Below are 22,511 nucleotides of genomic sequence, written 5' to 3' on the forward strand. Positions count from 1 at the left end.
CATAGGCAAAACCTTCTCTGACATAAATCATAGCAATATTTTCTTAGATCATTTCTGCAAGGCAAAAGAAATAAAACAAAAAAATAAGCAAATGGGACCTAATTCAACTTCAGAGCTTTTAAATAGCAAAGAAACCATTAACAAAATAAAAAGACAATCTATAGAATGGAAGAAAATACTTGCAAATGATATAACTAACAAGGGGTTAATATTCAAAATATACAAATAACTCAAACATTCAATATTGAAAAAACAACCCAATCAAAAAATGGACAGAATTTGTGAATAGACACTTCTCCAAAGAGGATGGTCAACAGGAACATAAAAAGATGCACAATATCACTAATTACTAGAAAATGCAAATCAAAACTACAATGCAATATTACCTCACACTGGTCCAAATGGTTATCATCAAAAAGTGTACAAAGAGGAAATGCTGGAGAGGATGTAGAGAAAAGGAATCCCTTGTACTGTTGAAGGGAATGAAAATTGGTGCAGCAACTATGAAAAAAAGTATGTAGTTTCCTTAAAAAACTAAAAATAGAGGTACCATATGATCCAGCAATCCCACTCCTGGATATATCTGCTTAAGATGAAAACTCCAATTAAAAAACAGACATGCAATATTGTAAAGTAATTAGCTTCCAATTAAAATAAATAAATTTAAATTAAAAAAAAAACACATACATGCATCCCGGTGTTCATCAGTTCAGTTCAGTTCAGTCAGTTGGTTGTGTCTGACTCTTTGTGACCCCATGGACTGCAGCACGCCAGGCTTTCCTGCCCATCATCAACTCCCGGAGTTCACTCAAACTCATGTCCATTGATTTGGTGATGCCATCCATCCATCTCATCCTTGTCATCCCTTCCTCTTCCTGCCTTCAATCTTTCCCAGCATCAGGGTCTTTTCAAATGAGTCAGTTCTTCACATCCGGTGGTCAAAGTATTGGAGTTTCAGCTTCAACATCAGTCCTTCCAATGATATTCAGGACTGATTTTCTTTAGGATTGACTGGTTGGATTTCCTTGCAGTCCAAGGGACTCTGAAGAGTCTTCTCCAACACCACAGTTCAAAAGCATCAATTCTTCTGCGCTGAGCTTTGTTTATAGTCCAGCTCTCACATCCATATATGACTACTGGAAAAATCAAAACCTTGACTAGATGGACTTTTGCTGGCAAAATAACCTCTCTGCTTTTTAATATGCTATCCAGGTTGGTCATAGCTTTTCTTCCAAGGAGCAAGTGTGTTTTAATTTCATGGCTGCAGTCACCATCTGCAGTGATTTTGGAGTCCAAAAAGATAAAGTCTGTCACTGTTTCCACTATTTTCCCATCTATTTGCATGAAGTGATAGGACTAGATGCCATGATTTTAGTTTTCTGAATGCTGACTTTAAGCCAACTTTTTCACTCTCCTCTTTCACTTTCATCAAGAGGTTCTTTAGTTCTTCTTCACCTTCTGCCATAATGGTGGTGTCATCTGTGTATCTGAGGTTGTTGATGTTTCTCCCGGCAGTATTGATTCCAACTTGGGCTTCATCCAGCCTGGCATTCCTCATGATGTATTCTGCATATAAGTTAAATAAGTAGGGTGACAATATACAGCCTTGACATACTCCTTTCCCTATTTGGAACCAGTCTGTTATTCCATGTCCAAATTAACTGTTGCTTCTTGATCTGCATACAGATTTCTCAGGAGGCAGGTAAGGTGTTCATAGCAGCACTCTGTACAATAGTCCAGACATGGAAATAACTGCCAAACTGCTCATCAATATATGACTGACTTAACATATTTGAGGAAGATAACTCAACCATAAAAAAGAATAAAATTTGCAGCAAGAAATGGACCGAGAGTATATTATACTAAGTAGAGTGGATCAGACAAGGACAAATATACCACTTATAAGTGGGATCTAAAACATAACACAAATGAATTTATATACAAAACAGAAACAGACTCATAGAAAACATATTTACAGTTAACATGTCAGAAAATAGAGGAGGAAAGGGAAAATTAGGAGTATAGGATTAACTGATGCAAACTACTGTACAGTACACAGGGATGAAGGCCATCCCCATGGAAAAGAAATGCAAAAAAGCAAAATGGCCGTCTGGGGAAGCCTTACAAATAGCTGTGACAAGAAGAGAAGTGAAAAGCAAAGGAGAAAATGAAAGATATACCCATATGAATGCAGAGTTTCAAAGAATAGCAAAGAGAGATAAGAAAGCCTTCCTCAGTGATCAGTGCAAAAAATAGAGGAAAACAATAGAATGGGAAAGACTAGAGATCTCTTCAAGAATTAGACATAGCAAGGGAATATTTCGTGTAAAGATGGGCTCAATAAAGGACAGAAATGGTATGGACCTAACAGAAGCAGAAGATATTAAGAAGAGGTGGCAAGAATACACAGAAGAACTGTACTGTACAAAAAAGATCTTCATGACACAGATAATCATGAAGGTGTGATCACTCGTCTAGACCCAGACATCCTGGAATGTGAAGTCAAGTGGGCCTTAGGAAGAATCTCTACAAACAAAACAGGTGGAGGTGATGGAATTCCAGTTCAGTTATCTCAAGTCCTAAAAACTGATGCTGTGAAAGTGCTGCACTCAATATGCCAGCAAATTTGGAAAACTCAGCAGTGGCCACAGGACTGGAAAAGGTCAGTTTTCATGTCAATTCAAAAGAAAGGCAATGGCAAAGAATGCTCCAACTACCACACAATTGCACTCATCTCACACGCTAGTAAAGTAATGCTCAAAATTCTCCAAGCCAGGCTTCAGCAATACGTGAACCGTGAACTTCCAGATGTTCAAGCTGGTTTTATAGAAAAGGCAGAGGAACCAGAGATCAAATTGCCAACATCCGCTGGATCATTGAAAAAGGAGGAGAGTCCAGAAAAACATTTATTTCTGCTTAATTGACTTTGCAAAGACTTTGATTGTGTGGATCACAATAAACTGTGGAAAATTCTGAAAGAGATGGGAATACCAGACCACCTGACCCGCCTCTTGAGAAACCTGTATGCAGGTCAGGAAGCAACAGCTAGGACTGGACATGGAACAACAGACTGGTTCCAAATAGGAAAAGGAGTATGTCAAGGCTGTCTATTGTCACCCTGCTTATTTAACTTATATGAAAGTACATCATGAGAAATGCTGGGTTGGAAGAAGCATAAGCTGGAATCAAGATTGCTGGGAGAAATATCAATAACCTCAGATATGCAGATGACACCACCCTTATGGCAGAAAGTGAAGAAGAACTAAAGAGCCTCTTGACGAAAGTGAAAGAGTAGAGTGAAAAAGTTGGCTTAAAGCTCAATATTCAGAAAACGAAGATCATGGCATCCGGTCCCATCAGTTCAGTTTAGTTGCTCAGTCGTGTCTGAATCTTTGCAACCCCATGAATTGCAGCATGCCAGGCCTCTCTGTCCATCACCAGCTCCCAGAGTTCACACAAACTCATGTCCATCCAGCCATCTCATCCTCTGTTGTCCCCTTATCTTCCTGCTCCCAATAGCTCCCAGCATCAGGGTCTTTTCCAATGAGTCAACTCTTCGCATGAGGTGGCCAAAGTATTGGAGTTTCAGCTTTAGCATCAGTCCTACAAAAGAACACCCAGGACTGCTCTCCTTTAGAATGGACTGGTTAGATCTCCTTGCAGTCCAAGGGACTCTCAAGAGTCTTCTTCAACACCACAGTTCAAAAGCATCAAGTCTTCAGTGCTCGGCTTTCTTCACAGTCCAACTCTCACATCCATACATGACCAATGGAAAAACCATAGTCTTGACTAGATGGACCTTTATTGGTAAAGTAATGTGTCTGCTTTTTAATATGCTATCTAGGTTGGTCATAACTTTCCTTCCATGGAGTAAGCATCTTTAAATTTCATGGCTGCAATCACCATCTGCAGTGAAATTGGAGTCCCAAAAAATAAATTCTGACACTGTTTCCACTGTTTCCCCATCTCTTTGCCATGAAGTGATGGGACCAGATGCCATGATTTTAGTTTTCTGAATGTTGAGCTTTAAGCTCACTTTTTCACTCTCCTCTTTCACTTTCATCAAGAGGGTTTTTAGTTCCTCTTCACTTCCTGCCATAAAGGTGGTGTCATCTGCATATCTGAGGTTGATGATATTTCTCCAGATTCCAGATTGTGCTTCTTCCAGCCCAGCATTTCTCATGATGTACTCTGCATATAAGTTAAATAAGCAGGGTGACAATAGACAGCCTTGACATACTCCTTTTCCTATTTGGAACCAGTCTGTTGTTCCATGTCCAGTTCTAACTGTTGCTTCTTGACCTGCATATAGGTTACTCAAGAGGTGGGTCAGGTGGTCTGGTATTCCCATCTTGTTCAGAATTTTCTACAGTTTATTGTGATCCACATAGTCATAGGCTTTGGCAAAGTCAATTGAGCAGAAATAGATGTTTTTCTGGAACTCTTATTTTTGCTGACTGTATAGAGCTTCTCCATCTTTGGCTGCAAAGAATATAATCAATCTGATTTCGGTGTTGACCATCTGGTGATGTCCATGTGTAGAGCCTTCTCTTGTGTTGTTGGAAGAGGATGTTTGCTATGACCAGTGCGTTCTCTTGGCAAAACTCTATTAGCCTTTGTCCTACTTCATTCCGTATTCCAAGGCCAAATTTGCCTGTTACCCCAGGTGTTTCTTGACTTCTTACTTTTGCATTCCAGTGTCCTATAATGATAAGGGCATCTTTTTTTGGTGTTAGTTCTAAAAGGTCTCATAGGTCTTCATAGAACCATTCAACTTCAGCTTCTTCAGTGTTACTGGTTGGGCTATAGGCTTGGATTACCATGATATTGAATGGTTTGCCTTGGAAACAAACAGAGATCATTCTGTTGTTTTTGAGATTGCATTCAAGTACTGCATTTCGGACTCTTTTGTTGACCATGATGGCTATTCCACTTCTAAGGGATTTCTGCCCACAGTAGTAGATATAATGGTCATCTGAGTTAAATTCACCCATTCCAGTCCATTTTAGTTTGCTGATTCCTAGAATGTCGGCATTCACTCTTGCCACCTCCTGTTTGACCACTTCCAATTTGCCTTGATTCATGGACCTAACATTACAAGTTCCTATGAAATATTGCTCTTTACAGCATCAGACCTTGCTTCTATCACCAGTAACATCCACAACTAGGTTTTTTTTTTTTTTTTGCTTTGGCTCCATCCCTTTATTTTTTCTGGAGTTATTTCTCCACTGATCTCCAGTAGCATATTGGGCCCCTACTGACCTGAGGAGTTCCTCTTTCAGTTTCTTGTATCATTTTGCCTTTTCATACTGTTCATGTGGTTATCAAGGCAAGAATACTGAAGTGGTTTGCCATTCCCTTCTCTAGTGGACCACATTCTGTCAGACCTCTCCACCGTGATCCACCCGTCTTGAGTGACCCCACATGGCATGGCTTAGTTTCACTGGGTTAGACAAGGCTATGGTCTGTGTGATTAGATTGACTAGTAGCCTGTGATTATGGTTTCAGTGTGTCTGCTCTTTGATGCCCTCTCGCAACACCTACATTCTTACTTGGGTTTCTCTTACGTTGGATGTGGGGTATCTCTTCATGGCTGCTCCAGCAAAGCGCAGCCACTGCTCCTTACCTTGGATGAGGGATATCTCTTCATTGCCACCCCTCCTGACCTATAACGTGGAGAACCTCCTCTTGGTCCTCCTGTACCCACACAGCCACCGCTCCTTGGACGTGGGGTTGCTCACTTTATGGCAAATAGATGGGGAAACAGTGGAAACAGTGGCTGACTTTATTTTTTGAGCTCCAAAATCACTGCAGATGATGATTGCAGCCATAAAATTAAAAGACGCTTACTCCTTGGAAGGAAAGTTATGACTAACCTGCTGCTGCTGCTGCTAAATCACTTCAGTCGTGTCCGACTCTTTGTGACCCCATTGATGGTAGCCCACCAGGCTCCCCTGTCCCTGGGATTCTCCAGGCAAGAACACTGGAGTGGGTTCCATTTCCTTCTCCAATGCATGAAAGTGAAAAGTGAAAGTGAAGTCGCTCAGTCATTCCAACTCTTCGCGACCCCATGGACTGAAGCCTACCAGGCTCCTCTGTCCATGGGATTTTCCAGGCAAGAATACTGGAATGGGGTGCCATCGCCTTCTCTGATGACCAACCTAGACAGCATATTAAAAAAGCAGAGACATTACTTTGCCAACAAAGGTCCGTCTAGTCAAGGCTATGGGTTTTTTCAGTAGTCATGTATGGATGTGAGAGTTGACTATAAAGAAAGCTGAGTGCTGAAGAATTGATGCTTTTGAACTGTGTTGTTGGAGAAGACTCTTGAGAGTCCCTTGGACTGCAAGGAGATCTAACCAGTCCATCCTAAAGGAGATCAGTTCTGGATGTTCATTGGAAGGACTGATGTTGAAACTGAAACTCCAATACTTTGGCCACCTGATGCTAAGAGCTGACTCATTTGAATAGTCCCCGATGCTGGGAAAGTTTGAGGGCAGGAGAAGAAGGGGACAACAGAAGATGAGATGATTGGATGGCATCACTGACTCAACGGACGTGAGTTTGGGTAAACTATGGGAATTGGTGATAGACAGGGATGCCTGGCATGCTGTGATTCATGGGTCGCAAAGAGTCAGACACGACTGAGTGACTGAACTGAACTGAGCACAAAGAAGTGCCATAGCTGAGTCTGATGGAGAGAACAAAGTATCACCTTGAAATCCTAGCGTTTTATTGAGTTAGGGATGAAATAAGAATTGGGTTTGATTGCCTTGAAAAAAAGCTATGAGTATTCCATACATAAGATGGAGGGTCTAGTCTAGACTAGTCTAATCTAATGGAGTCTATACACCAGACAAGGTACCTCCCTTCAGGAGTGTCATATAGTGCTGCCCAGTGATCATGCTTAGTCACTCAGTTGTGTCCAACATTTGTGATCCCATGGACTGTAGCCCACCAGCCTCCTCTGACCATGGGATTTTTCAGGCAAGAAGACTGGAGCGGGTTGCGATTTCCTCCTTCAGGGGATCTTCTGGAGCAAGGGGTCCAACCTGCATTTCCTGTGTCTCCTGCATTGTAGGCAGATTCTTTACTCACTGAACCATCGAGGAAGCCTCAAGAAGGAGGGTAAAAAAGGTAAATGGTAATCAGAAGAAGTACTGTAGAAGAAATAATTAGCCTATAACCAAATCCATGTTCTTCTCTTCCTAGATACACAGTCTCCCTTTTCAGTACACTGCAGTATTATGATTGAGTTTAGGATTGAAAGTGATATACATCACTTACATTTCTAACTCATAAGCCCCTCACAGTCAGAATCCCCTGTGAATTTTCTCCTTCCAGCTTGATCCAGATGAGAACTGGATCAATGAAGAAAGTTATGTGTGGAGACTGAAGAAAGTTATGTGGGGAGACTGAAGAATGTTATGTGTGGGGAGAATGAAGAAAGTTATGTGTGGGGACTCCCTGGCAGTCTAGTGGTTAAGACTTCACCTTCCACTGCAGTGGACGCAGGGTCTATCCCTGGCTGGAGAGCTAGGGTCTCACATGCCTCAAGTCCAGAATGCCAAGGCTTAAAGCAGAAGCAGTACTGAAACTTATGTGTGGAAAATGCCTGAATGATAAGATGGAGTCTAGAATTTTGAATTATCAGTTGGGATAGAATAGTCTTATCAATTAGGAACATGTGATTTATAGTTATCATGAATGAGAAGTTGACTTCTTTTTATGCAGTCAGTATTTTGTCAGTTTGCTTAGATATTGAAAAATATCTGTAAGTTCATTTAATGTTACTGTAAAAAAATACACATGTACAATGCAATAAAGTTCCTTAACTGCATACAGTTAATTATTGGGTCTATTTCTCAGTACAGGGATGTGAATATGAGGCTTAAGAATTTCAGTTGTTAACTGAAGCAGACTTAGAGAGCGAATTTATGGTGACCAGAAAGTTAGGGGTCAGGGAGAGGGATAGATTGGGAGTCTGGGATTGATACGTACACACTGCTATACTTAAAATGGGTAATGGAGCTTCCCTGGTGGTCCTGTGATTGAGAGTCTGCCTTGGAGTGTGGGGGGACATGAGTTTGATCCCTGGTCAGGGAACAGGGATCCCACATGCTGGGGAGCAACTGAGCCCATGTGCCACAACTATAGAGTCCGTGTGCCACAACCACAGAGTCCATGAGCCACAACTACAGAGCCAGTAGTTACAGTGTGTAGTTACACAACCACAGAGTCTGTAGAATAGATACATGTATATGTATAACTGAATCACTTTTCTGTACACCCGAAACTAGCACAACATTGTTAATCAACAATACTCCAATATAAAATAAAAAGCTAAAATAACAATTTCAGTTGTCATTTTACGTGCAATGAGAAATTATTAATAACACTTAAATGGGGGCAAGCACGTGTTATGGTGTGGTAGTGAAACAGTATATATTTTATAAAAATCAGTCCTGTGTCAGTGTGGAAAATAGATAGGATGACTGTGTTAGGAGATGCAGGTATTATAGTTAGGAGATTATTTAATAAGCCAGGCAAGAGATGAATGTATTTTAGATTTTAGTACTGACTGCATAAAAAGAAATGCCATACAACCCAGCAATCCCACTGCTGGGCATACACACTGAGGAAACCAGAAGGGAAAGAGACACGTGTACCCCAGTGTTCATCGCAGCACTGTTTATAATAGCCAGGACATGGAAGCAACCTAGATGTCCATCAGCAGATGATTGGATAAGAAAGTGGTGGTACATACACACAATGGATTATTACACAGCCATTAAAAAGAATACATTTGAATCAGTTCTAATGAGGTGTATGAAACTGGAGCCCATTATACAGAGTGAAGTAAGCCAGAAAGAAAAACACCAATACAGTATACTAACGCATATATATGGAATTTAGAAAGATGGTAATGACAACCCTGTATGCGAGACAGCAAAAGAGACACAGATGTATAGAACAATCTTTTGGACTCTGTGGGAGAGGGAGGGGGGATGATGTGGGAGAATGGCATTCAAACATGTATAATATCATATAAGAAATGAATCCAAGTCCAGGTTCGATGCATGATAGAGGATGCTTGGGGCTGGTGCACTGGGATGACCCAGAGGGATGGTATAGGGAGGGAGGTGGGAGGGAGGTTCAGGATGGGGAACACGTGTACACCCGTGGTGGATGCATGTTGATGTATGGCAGAGCTGATACAATATTGTAAAGTAAAATAATAATAATAATTAAAAATTTAAAAAATGTATTGGATTTAAGACATCATTGATAGATGAACTCTTGGTTTGTGACCCTATTTTCTGTGACAGGAAACACTGGAAGAGTATCAGCTGTGAGGGCGGAATACAGGAATACTGTAATTTCAGATTTGGACATGTTAATTCTAAGGTACCTTTGGGAGTTTCAAGTGAGCAAGTCAGGTAGGTAGTTGGGTAGTGGGAGCATTTTAAAAAAAAAAGAGGGAGGGAAACAAGTTTATTCTCTATTCTATTCAGTGATATTTTTAAACATGTCCCCAAAGTGAACCTTGAGGACACAATGGATAGTTTTAATTGTTATAACTAGAAGTGTATAATGATTTGATGATTAGCTTACAATGCCCAGTAGAACAACTTTGACTTCATCCTACCTACTGGGAATACTTTGGAAGCATTAAGGGAATTTCAAAACTTTTTAAGAATGGGTTTGCAAATAGGAGAAAGAAATGTTATATTCTTCCAGTTTTGTGTTTCCAAGAAAAAGCAATGCATAAATAATTGTGCTTTGTTTCTGTACCTTTTATGTTACTTTGAGAAAAGCAGCACATTTTCAGTTTCCCATATTTTACAGGAGCTGGGTGAAGATGCAGACATTTTCATATTTTCATTATTATAGCTTTGTAATTTGCCTGTATGATAAGAAAATATCTACATAAGACATTAAAACCCTAGACAGGTCTTTTCCTTTTTTAAGTCAGCAAACAAAATCTGGGCAAGGAAGTAAATCTATGTCTAAACATGAATATTTCAGTCAGGATTTTTGCTGTGTAGATAGCACATTTGTTGAGGTATTTCTTAATAAGAAACTTTGTTTAACAGAAGAATGAAAAATAGAAAAAATAGTGATAGGAAAAAAAAACAGGGATTATTTTATAAATATGAAGTTTTAAAATTTGAGAGATAAGCTATGAAGCCTAAAGTTAACTTGTTTGTAATTTTCAGAATGGGAATTCTGGCTTCAGGCTTATTATATATGATAAAAATTTTTTAATTTCATGGAATCATGAGTATGTATGCTAAAGTCACTAAAGGTAACTTTAAAACAGTCTTATGTAACTCTTGAAAAAAAATTCACGAAAGTTACTATTCTTGTCTAAATTATATTAATACATTACAGGAACTAAAAGTAAGGATAGCAATGATTTGGTTATTTGAGATTCTAAAAAGAGTTGGGCCAATTGATGGAGGGTAAGTATTTCTCAAGATTCTAGATTTCCAATTAACATTTCTGATATATATATATATATATATGTATATATATAAATAATTTTTTGCTTTTCTCATGGAACTGTTATTCTGACTTTCACTCTCCTCTACTTCAATTATTACTATCGCTACTCTTACTCCAGAAAAATCAGTGCTATAAACTTAGTGTCTATTATTCAGGTTTCTCAATGGAGAAGAGAGATTTTAAAAATACATTGCTAGTTTTACAATGATGAGACCATAGATTTTACACTTCTTTGGATCTTGCTCTTCTGCGATAATTATACATTGTGGAAATTCCAAAATTAAAATTAGGTAGAAGAGTTCTTTTTTCATGATTGAACTATATCCCATAATATGAACGTACTCTGGTTTATTTACCCATTTCACTGTTGCCGCATCTCGTCTTTGCTGTTGTGTCCAGCTATTTGCTATCCCATGGACTGCAGTGTGTCAGCCTTCCTTGTCCTTCACTGTCTCCCAGAATTTGCTCAAACTCATGTCCATTGAGTCAGTCGGTGATGCCATCCAACTGTCTCATCCTCTGTCACCCTCTTCTCTTCTTGCTCTCAATCTTTCCCAGCATCGGGGTTTTCCTCAATGAGTCAGCTATTTTCATCAGGTGGCCAAAGTATTGGAGCTTCAGCTTCAGCATCAGTCCTTCCAATGGACATTAAGGAGTGATTTCCTTTAGGACTGACTGATTTGATCTTCTTGAAGTCCAAAGGACTCTCAAGAGTCTTCTCCAGCACCACTATTTAAAAGCATCAATTCTTTGGTGTTCAGCTTTCTTTATGCCAACTCTCACATCTGTACATGACTACTGGAAAGACCATAGCTTTGACAAGATGGACCTTTGTTGGCATAGTGATATCTTTGTTTTTAATATACTGTCTAGGTTTGTCATAGCTCTTCTTCCAAGGAGGAAGTGTCTTTTAATTTTATGGCTGCAGTCACCATCTACAGTGATTTTGGATCCCAATAAAATAAAAGCTGTCACTGTTTCCACTTTTTCTCCATCTACTTGCTCTGAAGTGATGGGACCGGATGCCACGATCTTACATTTTTGAACGCTGAGTCTTAAGCCAGGTTTTTGACTCTCGTCTTTCACTCTCCTCAAGAGGCACTTTAGTTCCTCTTCACTTTCTGCCATTAGGGTGGTATCATCTGCATATTTGAGGTTGTTGATATTGCTTTGGCAATCTTGATTCCACTTGTGAGTCATCCAGCCCAGCATTTCACATGATGTACTCTGCAAATAAATTAAATAAGCAAGGTGACAATATATAGCCTTGATGTACTCCTTTCCCAATTTTGAGAACCCCATGAACAGCATGGTCTTTGCTACTCGGAAGAATAATACAGTAAATATTCTTTGTATATTTACCTTTGCATAGCAATGTTTTTATTTCTAGGATATATATATATATATATAAATGATAGATGAAAAGATATATGTATTTTAAAAATTTAAATGGGATTGCATAAAATTGCTTTTCAAGAAAAGGCTGTTGCAATTCATAGTTCCACAAGTAACATTAAAGTACCACTTTTCTCACTTTAGTTAACATTGAGTATTTTTATTTGTTTTAATTTCTGCTATTCTGATATATGAGAAAGGAAGTATCCTTCTATTTTTGTGTTTTTGTTTTTGTTCACATGTATTTGTGACATAGAAATTTTGGCATCTTTTCATTTTATTTATTGGTTATTTTGATTTATTCATCTGTAAACTTGCTTATTCCTATTATTTACTCATTCTTCTATTAGATTGCTTGCCTTTTTAAATCTATTCTTAAGTTATTTTATGTTATAGACATAAATCTATGTCTTTCATATACATGGAGGATATATTTCCAAACTAATTATATACACTTTGACTCTGCTGGATATTGTTTTGCTATGCATTCAAGCTATTTTACTGGCTTCCACAACAATTTCTCTATTCCCTATGTTACATCATTGTCTTCTCAATTACTTAGACAATATCTATGGTGTGGGGTAGGAGACTAACCTTATTTACTAATCCTTCCAGACAGACAGCAAAGAGTGTCAGCATAACCCATTGAATCAGCTGTCCTTTTCCTACTGAACTAAACTATCATATTTGTTTCATGCCACATTCCCATTTATACTGGAACTCACTTCTGAGTTCTCTATTCTGTTTCACTGATCCTCTGGCTTTTTCTTATACCACTATCTTAATGTTTTGATTATTATGTCTCTACATTATTGTTCAACATCAATTAAGGTATTTGTGACTACTTCACATTTATATTTTTCTTGGGCAGAATAAGAAGTTATTTTCTTCCATATGAATTTCAATGAGTTCAAGCAATTCTAAAAACTGTAAGTTATCCATGTTAGATTGAAAAGGATTTGCATTTAAATTTGGTAAATGCAAATTTACCTATCAATTTAAGTGAATCTAATTTTAAAACATTTTATTACAGATAATTTTGAATATATACAAAAGTAGATAAGTGAAGGTAAAAATTAAGAACTACTAATTAAATGAGAAGCATGTCTTATATCGGAGAAGGCAATGGCACCCCACTCCAGTACTCTTGCCTGGAAAATCCCATGGACGGAGGAGCTTGGAAGGCTACAGTCCATAGGGCGCTGAGGGTCAGACACAGCTGAGCGACTTCACTTTCACTTTTCACTTTCATGCATTGGAGAAGGAAATGGCAACCCACTCCAGTGTTCTTGCCTGGAGAATCCCAGGGACGGCAGAGCCTGGTGGGCTGCCGTCTATGGGGTCACACAGAGTCGGACACGACTGAAGCGACTTAGCAGCAGCATGTCTTATATGTCAGTAACATGACAATCCACTGTTTTTATAACTCTTTTGTGAATTTTCCCTCACTTATTCTTTCATTTTAGTGGTTAGCTGGTCAGATATGGCAAAAGAAAATATGACTCTGGTGACAGAGTTTGTTCTCACAGGACTCACAGATCTCCCAGGGCTTCAGGTCCCCCTGTTCCTGGTCATCTACCTCACCACCATGTCAGGCAACCTTGGACTGATTTTTCTCATCTGGAAGGACTCCCATCTTCACACCCCCATGTACTCATTCCTGGGCAGCTTGGCCTTTGCAGATGCTTGCTCGTCATCTTTTGTGACTCCCAAGATGCTTGTCAACATGAGTCAAATGATGTCTCTCTTTGACTGCATGGTCCACTACTATTGTTTTGGTTCCAGTGCCACCAAAGAATGGTTCCTTCTGGTGGTGATGGCCTATGACGGCTATATAGCCATATGCAACCCCTTACTTTACCCTGTGGTGATGGGTAAGCAATTACTGAACTGAAGATATATTCTTAAAAATGTCCTGATTAAAGGGGATACATAAACGAGGAAGATGCATTTAAAAAAAATAAAATAGGACTATTTTCATGGTCTTTTATGACTATGTTCTTCACCTACTCTTTTCACTGCAGTGGTCAGCCTGAGTGGATATGATGGAGGCAAACAAGACTCTGGTGATGGAGTTTGTTCTCACAGGACTCACAGATCTCCCAGGGCTGCAGGTCCCCCTGTTCCTGGTGTTCCTGGTCATCTACCTCACCACCATGGTGGGCAACCTTGGACTGATTTTTCTCATCTGGAAAGACCCCCATCTTCACACCCCCATGTACTCATTCCTGGGCAGTTTAGCCTTTGCAGATGCTTGTTGTTCATCTTCCGTGACTCCAAAGATGTTTATAAATTTTTTGTCAAAGAATCATGTAATACCTCTCTTTGACTGTCTGACCCAATTTTATTTTTTTGGTTCCAGTGCTACCACAGAATGTTTCCTTCTGATGGTGATGGCCTATGACCGCTATGCAGCCATATGCAACCCTTTGCTTTATTCAGTAGTCATGTCCAACAGACTCTGTATTCAGTTTCTAGGTGTTTCATATTTGACTGGTTTTCTACATTCAGCCATTCATGTGGGTTTTTTATTCAGATTAACTTTCTGCAGGACCAATGTAATACATTATTTCTACTGTGAAATTTTACAACTATTCAAAATTTCTTGCACTGATTCTACACTTAATACACTTCTGGTGTTTATCTTTTCAGCGTTTATACAAGTCTTCACTTTTATGACCATCATGGTCTCTTACACCTTTGTCCTCTTTACCATTCTGAAAAAAAAGTCTGAAAAGGGCAGGAGTAAAGCCTTCTCCACATGCAGTGCCCACCTGCTCTCTGTTTCCTTGTTCTATGGCACTCTCTTCTTCATGTATGTGCGTCCTGGGTCTGGCCCCTCTGAAGAGCACAACAAAATATATTCTTTATTTTATACAATAATAATTCCTCTACTAAATCCTTTTATTTACAGCCTGAGAAACAAAGAGGTTATAAGTGCTTTGAGGAGAATAATGAAGAAATGAATAGTTGCTAGACAATTTTCAAACTGTTTCTTCTTTACTGTCTTCTAAAAATGCCCTCAGTCCTAAAGATTTGCCATGGCTCTGCCATTTCATCAGAGAACTAGAGGTCAGCATGGTCTGACCTCTATTCCTACTTCCTACTATTTTTACTTGGATATGGGACCAGTGAAAGTTTGGTAACTTACCTATAACTAGCTCATTTAGAAACACCGTGCTCCATCTTTAGACACTAAGCTTTCGCAAATTAGCTATTTCCCTGAGACTTAAAAAATTACATAGTAATTGATAGTTTACTAAAAACAGCTGAGACTGGCATATAGGGTTAGGCACTTAGTTCCTTACCCCAGTTCACTGCTCTGGCCCTGCCAGGTAATAAAGCATCACTGTTCTCTTTGTGCACAATAACTACAGTAGATGGATAAACGTCTACTTCTTCACAGAATATATTCCTGAGGAGAAATGTATTGTTTAGTGATAAAAGTTAGGAAAAAGTAAAAGGTTCTAAAAATTTTGTGAATCTTAGGAAGAAAAATGGAAGCAGGCGTGAATTAAAGAATGGAGGATCAAAATTAACCACAGCTCCTACTTGTAAGTCCACATACTATTTTTATCAAGAATATTGCCTGTAGCATAATATAGCATGATATTCAATAACTTATAAGTTTAGGAATATTTGAGTGTAACAAAAAGCAATCTCAGAGATCAGCCTTGGTTGCATTACTATTCCTATCAGTTTTTAGTAGAAGGAAGTAGTAAAGGAAGTTTTTAGTAGGAGGAAGGCAAGGAGCCTAGATCAGAGATAAGAACCTGGTTTAATACGTAAAGATATGGGTGAAAACTTGTGTCAGTGAATTCTCTACCACTAATGTACTTCAATTTGGGATGTGTTCATATATGTATTCAGGCATAAACAGGGGGTCTTGGAATGGATTCCTCACAGATAGGTGGGGAATATATATATGTTCCAGTTTATTTCAGAAGTATTAAATAGACATAAATAATTCAAATCCTCTGTTAGCAAAACAATGTTCCTTGGACAATCTGCTTTTTCTTAGCACATTCAGTTAGGAAAAATAGTTACACAGAATGAGAATGACGTTTAAGTTGTTTAAGAATAAATATGCTTGTGTTCTAGTATTTTAAAAATACTTTAGATCTCAACAGTTCCAATAAATATACTAAAAATATTATCTAAAAATACAGGCTTGTGGTAAATTTCTTTTATCATTTGAATTTATCATATAAATATTATTAGAAAAAATCAACTTGTTTGTATAGACTCAAGGGTATTTCAAATTAGCCCCTAATAATAAAACTTATTTTAAAAATATCCCACATGATTAAAAACTTCAAAAGCTATCTGTTCTTGTAGGTGACTTTTAGCAATTTCAGTCCTAAATTGGTTTCGTTAACATTTTAATTTCTTTCTGAATAAAATATTTTTTCTGTAATTTACTATTGGTGTTTTTAAAGTAAATCTTAAATACTTTTCATTATTTATGTACAGGTAAATACATTTATCTCTTAATGTACATGGTACAACATGTTTTATTTGAGATATTTTCAAAAACAACTACGACAGTCACCCCTCATCTGTGGGGAATCCATTCCAAGATCCCCTGTGGATGCCTGAAACTGCTATTGGTTTTGAACTCTGTTTCCTTTTTTCTACCACAACTTTAATGTCTTTCCAGTCTTAACTAAGTACTTATCATACACTGTGGCTGTAACTTTTGCAGTTTGAGGTGCAACAGCAAAATCAACAAGAGTTTCTTTTTCTTTCTTTACACTTTCATGAATGTTCTTACCATAAATTTTAACAACCTCAGCATATGATTTTTTCCTATTAAATGGAGAACTTTCATATTTTCACTTAAAGGAAGCACTTTATGGCTTTTCGTTGTCAAATTGCCAACATCACTACTCTTGTGATTGAGGGCCAACATTAAGTCAAATGAGGGTTACTTGAGCATAAGCACTGCAACAGCCAATCTGATAATCCAGACAGCTATTAAGTGACTAGGGATGGGAAGTGTATACGTATACAGCATGTATGCTAGCGCCTATGCTAGGCAAAGGGATGGTTCACGTCCCAGAAGGATGGAGTAGGATGGTGTGAAATTTCATCACACTACTTAGACTGTGTACAATTTAAAACTTCTGAATCATTTATTTCTGCAACCATTTAATATCTTGAGACCATCATTGTCTTTGGGTAATGGAAACTGTGGAAAGCAAAACTGTGATAAGGGGGAACTACTGTATATGTTATGATATCTTTTAATATCTTCACAATTGCACAAGTAATACATGGTTTTATCAGGATTGTTTTCAACAAAATCCACACATTACCTTGGAAATAAAGGTTAAGTTAAACTTCAGCATTTTCCTCCAGTTTGATGGCCCCCTGAGGGACTGACATTTATACAGCCTTGTCATGACAACTCAAGAGATGCATCAACTCAGGATAAATTAAATTCTAGGCAGGATTGGTATGAATTGATTGCTGATCTGAAATGTTCCTAAATATATTGTATGTCAAGTATTTAAAATTGTTTATTGTACAGTCTATGTTTTGTAGAATGCAGATGCACTAAAAAGTGGATGTGAGGGTTTCCCTGGGTGGCTCAGTGGTAAATAATCCACTGGACTATGCAGGAGACACGGGTTCGATTCCTGGTCCAGGAAGATCCCACATGCCAACTAAGCCCGTGTGCCACAACTATTGAGCCTGTGCTCTAGAGCCCAGGAACCACAAGTACTGAGCCCAAGTGCCACAACTACTGAAGCTCAGGTGCCCTAGAGTCCCTGCTCTGCAACAACAGAAGCCATCACAATGAGAAGCCTGTACACTGCAAAAGAGAGAAGCCTCCACTCTCTGCAACTAGAGAAAAGCCACACGGCAACAATTTGCATTCAGAAAATGACTTTGGAAGCTGTATCTGGGTATCTAAGACCTCTGTCATGTTGCTGTTATGTGTGCTGATACTTCACTTGTTTGGTATTTCTTGCTTAAATTTAGGTGAACTTGGGTAATAATTTGAGTAAATAAACAATGGGTAAGAAACACAAGCTGGAATCAAGATTGCCCGGAGAAATATCAATAACCTCAGATATGCAGATGACACCACCCTTATGGCAGAAAGTGAAGAGGAACTAAAATGCATCTTCATGAAAGTGAAAGAGGAGAGTGAAAAAGTTGGCTTAAAGCTCAACATTCAGAAAACGAGGATTATGGCATCTGGTCCCATCACTCCATGGGACATAGATGGGGAAACAGTGGAAACAGTGTCAGACTTTATTTTGGGGGGCTCCAAAATCACTGCAGATGGTGACTGTAGTCATGAAATTAAAAGACGAAAAGGTATGAAAAGGAAGAAAAGTTATGACCAACCCAGATAGCATATTCAAAATCAGGGACATTACTTTGCCAACAAAGGTCCGTCTAGTCAAGGCTATGGTTTTTCCTGTGGTCATGTATGGATGTGAGAGTTGGACTGTGAAGAAAGCTGAGCACCAAAGAATTGATGCTTTTGAACTGTGGTGTTGGAGAAGACTCTTGAGAGTCCCTTGGACTGCAAGGAGATCCAACCAGTCCATTCTGAAGGAGATCAGCCCTGGGATTTCTTTGGAGGGAATGATGCTGAAACTGAAACTCCAGTACTTTGACCACCTCATGTGAAGAGTTGACTCATTGGAAAAGACTCTGATGCTGGGAGGGATTGGGGGCAGGAGGAGAAGGGAACGACAGAGCATGAGATGGCTGGATGGACATGGGTCTGAGTGAACTCTGGGAGTTGGTGATGGACAGGGAATCCTGGCGTGCTGCAATTCATGGGGTCACAAAGAGTTGGACACGACTGAGCGACTGAACTAAACTGAACTGAACTGAACTGAAGCCTATTTCATCTTAAGAATTTGGTTATCATTCTACATTTGAAATCTACAGTGGTGTTATTAAATGACCCTTGTACAACAGAAGGATGGGTCAGGACGGTCTTTTGAGGTTTTGGTGCTAAGGTAACTGAAAACTAATCTTTAGTTTGAGGCAGTGGACGTTTTTTGAGGCAAGTTACAGGAGACACAGGAAAAGGGCATGGCGACTCACTCCAGTATTTCTGCCTGGAGAATCCCACTGGACAGAGGAGCCTGGTGGGCTACAGTCCATCGCCTAGACTTGGACACGACTGAAGCAACTTAGCATGCATGTTAAGATACATGCATGGGAGATACATCTTATCAATGGAATTGATACATCTTATCAATGGAATTTAGATGATATAGCTTCACATTTCTGTAATTTAGCAGAATGTGTTAATAAAGGCAAAAAAGGGAAAATATCTAGAAACATGGCTTTTTTACTTTTTAAAAGCATTGACAAAATGGAAATTATATAAGAACACAAAGAAGCAGACTGAATGAGGGACTTCCCTGGTGGTCCAGTGGCTAAGACTCTGAACTCCCAGTGCAGGGGGCCTAGGTTCAATCCCTAATCAGGTAACTAGATCCTGCTTGCCACAACTAAAGCTTCACATGTTGCAACCAAAAGATCCCACAGGCTGCAATTAAGACCCAGCACAGTCAAATAAGTAACTAACTAAATGAGTATACTACCCAAAGCAATTTATAGATTCAATGCAATCCCTATCAAGCTACCAACGGTATTCTTCACAGAGCTAGAACAAATAATTTCACAAATTGTATGGAAATACAAAAAACCTCGAATAGCCAAAGCGATCTTGAGAAAGAAGAATGGAACTGGAGGAATCAACCTACCTGACTTCAGGCTCTATTACAAAGCCACAGTTATCAAGACAGTATGGTACTGGCACAAAGACAGAAATATTGATCAATGGAACAAAATAGAAAGCCCAGAGGTAAATCCACACACATATGGACACCTTATCTTTGACAAAGGAGGCAAGAATATACAATGGATTAAAGACAATCTCTTTAACAAGTGGTGCTGGGAAAGCTGGTCAACCACTTGTAAAAGAATGAAACTAGAACACTTTCTAACACCATACACAAAAATAAACTCAAAATGGATTAAAGATCTCAATGTAAGACCAGAAACTATAAAACTCCTAGAGGAGAACATAGGCAAAACACTCTCCGACATACATCACAGCAGGATCCTCTATGATCCACCTCCCAGAATATTGGAAATAAAAGCAAAAATAAACAAATGGGACCTAATTAAACTTAAAAGCTTCTGCACAACAAAGGAAACTATTAGCAAGGTGAAAAGGCAGCCTTCAGAATGGGAAAAAATAATAGCAAATGAAGCAACCGACAAACAACTAATCTCAAAAATATACAAGCAACTCCTACAGCTCAACTCCAGAAAAATAAATGACCCAATCTAAAAATGGGCCAAAGAACTAAATAGACATTTCTCCAAAGAAGACATACAGATGGCTAACAAACACATGAAAAGATGCTCAACATTACTCATTATCAGAGAAATGCAAATCAAAACCACTATGAGGTATCATTTCACGCCAGTCAGAATGGCTGCAATCCATAAGTCTACAAGCAATAAATGCTGGAGAGGGTGTGGAGAAAAGGGAACTCTCTTACACTGTTGGTGGGAATGCAAACTAGTACAGCCACTATGGAGAACAGTGTAGAGATTCCTTAAAAAACTGGAAATAGAACTGCCTTATGATCCAGCAATCCCACTGCTGGGCATACACACTGAGGAAACCAGAAGGGAAAGAGACACGTGTACCCCAATGTTCATCGCAGCACTGTTTCTAATAGCCAGGACATGGAAGCAACCTAGATGCCCATCAGCAGATGAATGGATAAGAAAGCTGTGGTACATATACACAATGGAGTATTACTCAGCCATTAAAAAGAATACATTTGAATCAGTTCTAATGAGATGGATGAAACTGGAACCTATTATACAGAGTGAAGTAAGCCAGAAAGAAAAACACCAATACAGTATACTAATGCATATATATGGAATTTAGAAAGATGGTAACAATAACCCTGTGTACGAGACAGCAAAAGAGACACCGATGTATAGATCAGTCTTATGGACTCTGTGGGAGAGGGAGAGGGTGGGGAGATTTGGGAGAATAGCATTGAAACATGTATAATATCATGTATGAAACGAGTTGCCAGTCCAGGTTCGATGCACGGTACTGGATGCTTGGGGCTGGTGCACTGGGACGACCCAGAGGGAGGGTAGGGAAGGGAGGAGGGAGGAGGGTTCAGGATGGGGAACACGGATATACCTGTGGCAGATTCATTTCGATATTTGGCAAAACTAATACAATATTGTAAAGTTTAAAAATAAAATCAAAAATAAAAAAAAAAGAAATAGACTGAGTGATGCAGCAAACATGTAAAATAAAATATGTAGAACAGAAGATGGTGATATCAGCAAGAGAAATGAGTTAGTGAGGGTGCAACATAAAATTTGGTGGTGAACTATTACCAGCTGGGAGGTAGAAAACTGGTAGTTAGGGCAATTGTATTTGTCTTGCCAAAAAAGTCTCAACAAATTTGTTCTATTTACTCCTATTTGGGATTTGTCAAAGGGTATTTACAAGGGATACTCCTTTTGTTAAGGCAAAAGAATAAAAAGATGGTTGAGATCTGCTTTAAAAGTTTCAACAGGAAAACCCAAACATGTATGACTGGTCTAAGTTAAACGGCTTCGGGGTAGTGAACAGAGTTTTCTGCAATTACCAGAAATGGAAACATAATATATAGTGATATGAATTAGAGACAAAGAAGTCAACATTAAAGGACTAAAAGATAATACTTTGAAGATAATGTGATGTGGTGTTCGGTTCAGTTCAATTGCTCAGTCGTGTCCAACTCTTCGTGACCCCATGAATCGCAGCACGCCAGGCCTCCCTGTCCATCACCAACTCCTGGAGTTCACTCAGACTCACGTCCATTGAGTCAGTGATGCCATCCAGCCGTCTCATCCTCTGTCATCCCCTTATCCTCCTGCCCCCAATCCCTCCCAGCATCAGAGTCTTTTCCAATGAGTCAACTCTTTGCATGAGGTGGCCAAAGTACTGGAGTTTCAGCTTTAGCATCATTCCTTCCAAAGAAATCCCAGGGCTGATCTCCTTCAGAATGGACTGGTTGGATCTCCTTGCAGTCCAAGGGACTCTCAAGAGTCTTCTCCAACACCACAGTTCAAAAGCATCAATTCTTTGGTGCTCAGCTTTCTTCACAGTCCAACTCTCACATCCATACATGACCACAGGAAAAACCATAGCCTTGACTAGATGGACCTTTGTTGGGAAAGTAATGTCTCTGCTTTTGAATATGCTATCTAGGTTGGTCTTAACTTTCCTTCTAAGGAGTAAGCGTCTTTTAATTTCATGGCTGCAGTCACCATCTGCAGTGATTTGGGAGCCCCCCAAAATAAAGTCTGACACTGTTTTAGTAAGTACTAAAATTATATTAAATTACAAATTGGAATATAAGAAAGTAAGGACAGCCTGTAGAAATGTCACCTCTATCTGAATGTTTTACTGGATTTGATATGTTGTGAGAATGGAGGGCTTTGCCATTGCTTGCTAGTATCTATCAGGTGTTAGTCTAGTTAGCCTCCACTCATTTCTACTTTGACATACAAATGAGAAGCTTTAGAATTGTGTGAACTGA

General features: G+C 39.0%; 1 protein-coding gene across 1 annotated transcript; it reads left to right on the plus strand.

Moving 5' to 3' along the window:
• Positions 1-13,946: 13,946 nt before the first annotated feature.
• LOC109563934 (olfactory receptor 5AC1-like) lies at positions 13,947-14,870 on the plus strand. Its single transcript, XM_019967408.2, has one exon. The coding sequence runs from the start codon at positions 13,947-13,949 to the stop codon at positions 14,868-14,870; it is 924 nt and encodes a 307-aa protein (XP_019822967.2).
• The last annotated feature ends 7,641 nt before the right edge of the window (positions 14,871-22,511 follow it).

The sequence above is a fragment of the Bos indicus genome, chromosome 1 (genome assembly GCF_029378745.1).
Source record: "Bos indicus isolate NIAB-ARS_2022 breed Sahiwal x Tharparkar chromosome 1, NIAB-ARS_B.indTharparkar_mat_pri_1.0, whole genome shotgun sequence".
In the NCBI taxonomy this organism is placed as follows: domain Eukaryota; kingdom Metazoa; phylum Chordata; class Mammalia; order Artiodactyla; family Bovidae; genus Bos; species Bos indicus.